Below are 4,936 nucleotides of genomic sequence, written 5' to 3'. Positions count from 1 at the left end.
AGGGAGTCTGATGCTGCTCGGAAAAGAACAAGATCTAAAGACACCATTTATTCAGAGAAATCATTCTCTATCCATTAGCAGGACTTGGTGTGAAGAAGACACTTAATATTATACTTATGACACACAGATTCAGAAAAAGATTTTTGCATACCTGCTAATATTTCTCGAAAACTAATTCCTAACACTGAGAAGCTTAGCCCAAAGCTTCTTTGTTAAACTGTTTATTAAACTTGTCATAATAAACAAAGTGTTCCAAAAACCTAATTTAGCAATGTACAGTTTATGAGCATCTTATAACCACAGGCTGTCGATCTTAAACACATCTCAGCAAGGTGCACACATTCCTGCGACACAGATCCAGAGAGAATTTCCAGAAATAAGAGCAGAGCTGCACTCTCACCTCTATCTTAAACACACAGGAAAGTACAGGTTATCCCATAAGGCATCAGGCAAACACCTGGAAAAACCTCTGGGGAAGTTCAGACCTTTACTCATATATAAGCTGAGAGAGAAAACCCAGGCAGGCTAAGCAGATACGTAAGCTTCCCAGCCAGGGGACCAGGTCTCTCCTTAGAATTCAGTGCCCAGGACAGTCTCTGGTACACAGCAGGTGCCAAACAAAGGTTTGTTGAACTGAAAAGAAGCTAAATGTTTTTAATAGTATACTGAAGGACTTTTTTCCCTCAGGAAAATCACCTTAATATACCTGTAACTGATAATAATTTTCAAATGTGATTTTCTAATCATTTTTTATATTTTTTAGAATCACTTTATTGAGATGTCACATCCCATTAATTCACCCTTTAAAAATGTACAGTGTTTTTTTAGTGTATTGTACAACTCTGAATTACCACCATCTAATTTTAGAACATTTTCATCACCCCTCCCAAAAAACCCCAAATCCACTAGCAGTCACTCTCCTTTCCCTCCTCCCCTCAGCTCCCTGCAGCCATTAGTTATTATTCACTTTTTCTTAATCATGGTGAAATATACATAACATAAAATTAACATTTTAACTGTTTTTAAGTTGACAAGTCAGTGGCATTGAACACATTCACACGGTTGTGCAAATCTCACCACCATCCATCTCCAGAAGCTTTTCATCTTCCCAAAATGAAACTCTATACCCATTAAATAATAACTCGCCATCCCTCCCCTCTCCTTGGTGTCTGGTAACCACTGATCTACCTTTTGTCTCTATGAATCTGACTATTCTAAGTATACCTCGTATCAGTGGAATAATACATGAAGGACTTTCTGGCCTCACTGATGGCCAGAGCTGCTCTATAAGGCTATCAAGGACAATGAACTTTCAGGCTGTCTATGCCAACCCCACAGGAGACTTCGAAATAATAAAATAATTCACATGTAATTACCAGTATAATCATCAAAGTTGACTCTTCCTCTCATTGTGTTCACAACTGATTCTGGCTGCTCAAAAATTTCCTTCTGCATAAATGAACTGAAGTTGCCTAAAGTAATATAAATTACATCATTAAAACGAAAATAAGCCAAAGAATAAGAAATCTGTACAAAACTAAAAGTCTACCTCCTTTAACATAATCTTAAAGGTTAAGAAACAAAAGGTCATGCAATAGAGAACAATATTCACATATGGCATTTTATCCTATATGAAGAAAAATGAGTAAGAAGGAAAAATCACAGTTATTAACCTCACACTTGAAATATGCAGTTATAGCAAAACAGGGGAGTGGGACAAGCTTAAGTTTTGGAGCCAGATCGAGGTTCAAATAAAGATTCTATTCTTTACTAGCTAAGTGGCTCTGGGGAAACTCCTTAATGTGTAAAATAAGAAAAGCGGCTACCTCATAGCATTGCAGTGTGGATCCATATAGCAAAGACCTGACATATGGCAGTTACACGATAAATGTTAGCTTTTATTCCCACCACAATCCCACCAGAAAAGAGAAAAACCGTAATCTCAATAATCATAATGGTTAATAGCAGCCAACATTATGCGGGGCTCATTAAGTGAGTCAGGCACTGATCAAGGGCCCTACATACATGAGCGCTCTTAATCCCCAAAACAACCTAATGAGGTAGCGTCCTATTATCCCCATTTTATATATGAGAAAACTGGAGAAAACTGAGAATAAGAGAGGAATAAAGAATAGAAGAGAAACTATGTTTATAAAGTATCTTAAAAATATCAAATACTATTTAAATAATCAATCTCTTTTTTTAATGTTAGCAACAACAAACCACGAATTAGTGTGAACGAGAACTATTGTAAAACTAGCAGATAATTTTTCCAGAGAATCACCCCTTTTCCTGGGGTTATCCCTTCATTAATCATGTGGAAGATTTCGCTCAGCATTGTGTTATCAGATTTCTATAACAGGGCAGTAAGTAGAATGTATCCTTTCCATTAAGAACACCAAGCTATAACATGACAAAAACTTTCACCCTTCATGATCTGCTGGAGTTCCATCTGGAGGGTTTGCACAGCTCTTCCAGGGTGATCTCCCGCAGTTCGTTTAATTCGATGGATAGAAAGACGGCCGTCCACCACTGCTGCTACATCATCATCTTCAAGAAAGATGACGCGATTGGTGTGTTCTATGACAGCACTGTAAAACATTCAAGGAGATGTTGCAATCAATAATCAAGGATTATTATTACAAATAAAATTATCATTAGGACACAAGGACCAAATTTAAATACAAACTCTATCACCCTGCAATATCACTGATGGCTTTCTGATTATCGATGCCATTCCCTACAAGGGAGCAAGGCTGCGGAGTGGTCGCTGTGGACACTGAATAAAAGGTTTATGTAGCAACATAAACCAAATTAGATTAAATCACAAAGAAAGCATGGTTGTTTATTCTTCATTCTATCCATCACCAAGTCCTCCAATTTTAACTCCTCAATATTTCTCAAAGCTTCTAAGTCCACAAAGAACCACAAACCAGTTCAAGCTACCATCAGCTCCTGGCTGGACTACTACAGAAAACTCCTAACTTGTCCACCCACACTCCCTCTAATCTCCCTCCATCCATCCTGTTTCTGCCCAAATGGATATTAAAAGGCAACTCTAATCAAGATTTCTCCCTCACCCAAAAAACCACCTGACAGTTTCCCCTTGGTTCTTAGGAAAACAAAACGTCCTACCATGACCCCCTACTGTCCCCTCTAGCCACCAAACTTCCTCTCTCTACTCCAGCCATGTTCCCGCCCATTCCAAGTGCTCACAGGCTGATCCATCTGTAGAGAATAAATGTGCTTTTCTCTACCTCTTCACCTAATTAACTCCTAATATCTCCTTAACTCTCAAGTCAAACATCATTCCCTTAAAGAAATTTACCCATAGGAAAGTGAGTCACTCTGTTATAAGCATTCTATAGCTCTGGAATTCACAGCTGGAATTCTACATTTGTGTGACTATTGATTAAAATGTGTCTCCTCCATTAAGCAAGAGCTCCTTAAGGACAAATAATAGTTTTATTTTAACTCACCATTATCTCCTGAACCCAGCATACGGTTTTGTAAGGGTGTTCAATATAAATGCATGAGTGAATGAAAAAAGACTGAGATGCTTCTGCAACTTTCAGTTTAAGTCATAACTATCAACTCTAATAAACCTACTTAATGATGGCAATGACACATCTGAGCACTGACTACACATCTTACACACCTATAAAAATCCTACTAAGATAATATATTCCCTGCAGTTCTAAACTGTTATCATTTTTCGATTTTAGATCCCCTTACTTTCAGACACAATCAATGACTCAAATACTTGCTGGCAATTTGAGTGATTCTATTTTATCTTCATTACTATCAGTATTTCATGAATATATGCATCTAAGCATCCCACTGCATTTTCTCTCAGAATCTCTTAGTCTAGTACTATTTTCTTTATAAAAGTGATTATGTTGCCAATTACTTCTGAACTGAAAAGGTAAATGTCTACACTGGGCTAAAAGTACAACACTTTAGCAACAATACTATAATCAGTGGGATACTAAGTCATTCAACTCTCCAATTTAAAATATCTCCTCCCTCTAAAACCTAAGACTCCTAAAGGAAGCGAAAAAAAAAATACAAAAGCTCTTATTACGACAGATACTGTAGAAATACAAAGGATCATACAAGAATACTATGAAAAAGTATATAACACCAAATTTAATGACCTAGAAGAAATGGACCAGTACTTAGAAAAATACAACCTTCCTAGACTGATTCGAGAAGATCTGGAAAATCTAAATACACCAATCAGCAGTATGGAAATTGAAACAATTATTAAAAACCCATTAAAAAGATGTCTTCACCAGTGAATTCTACCAAACATTCAAAGAAGATTTAATACCTATTCTCTTCAAACTCTTCCAAAGAATCGAAGAGAAAGCAATACTTCCCAACTCATTTCATGAGTTCAGTATTACTCTGATACCTAAACCTGGTAAAAATAACACACACAAAAAAAACCTACAGAATACTATCTCTCATGAACACAGATGCAAAAATCCTAAATAAGATACTAAAGAACTGAAAAAGCGACATATTAAAAAGATTATACACCACGATCAAGTGGGCTTCATCTCAGAGGCATAGGGATGGTTCGACATACACAAATCAATTAATGTGATACACCACATAAATTAAAAAATTAAAAAATAAGAATCGACAAGATACAGCATCCATTTACGATAAAAACACTTAAAAAAATCGGTATAGAAGGAAAGTACCTTAACATAATAAAGGCCATATATGACAAACCCTCAGCCAACATTATACTTAATGGTGAAAAACTAAAAACCTTCCAAGATCAGGAACAAGGCAAGGCTGTCCACTATCACCACTGTTATTCAATATAACATTGGAGGTCCTAGCGAGTGTCGTCAGGCAAGAGAAAGAAATAAAAGGCATCCAAATAGGAAACAAAGAAGTCGAACTGTCACTATTTGCAGAT

At 36.6% G+C, this 4,936-nt stretch overlaps 1 protein-coding gene across 1 annotated transcript in view; it reads right to left on the bottom strand.

The window, feature by feature from the left end:
• GFPT1 (glutamine--fructose-6-phosphate transaminase 1) overlaps nt 1-4,936 on the bottom strand; it is a 49,863-nt gene that overhangs the window by 15,745 nt on the left and 29,182 nt on the right. The window contains exons 10-11 of the mRNA XM_015587488.2: nt 2,428-2,591; nt 1,377-1,472 (exon numbers count right to left, since the gene is read on the bottom strand). Coding sequence (XP_015442974.1) covers nt 1,377-1,472; nt 2,428-2,591 — 260 coding nt within the window. The remainder of the gene's footprint in view (nt 1-1,376; nt 1,473-2,427; nt 2,592-4,936) is intronic.

The sequence above is a fragment of the Pteropus alecto genome, unplaced genomic scaffold (genome assembly GCF_000325575.1).
Source record: "Pteropus alecto unplaced genomic scaffold, ASM32557v1 scaffold131, whole genome shotgun sequence".
NCBI classification, from domain to species: domain Eukaryota; kingdom Metazoa; phylum Chordata; class Mammalia; order Chiroptera; family Pteropodidae; genus Pteropus; species Pteropus alecto.
The sequence above is the reverse complement of the archived record's forward strand: the minus strand, read 5'-3'. Positions and strand labels throughout refer to the sequence as shown.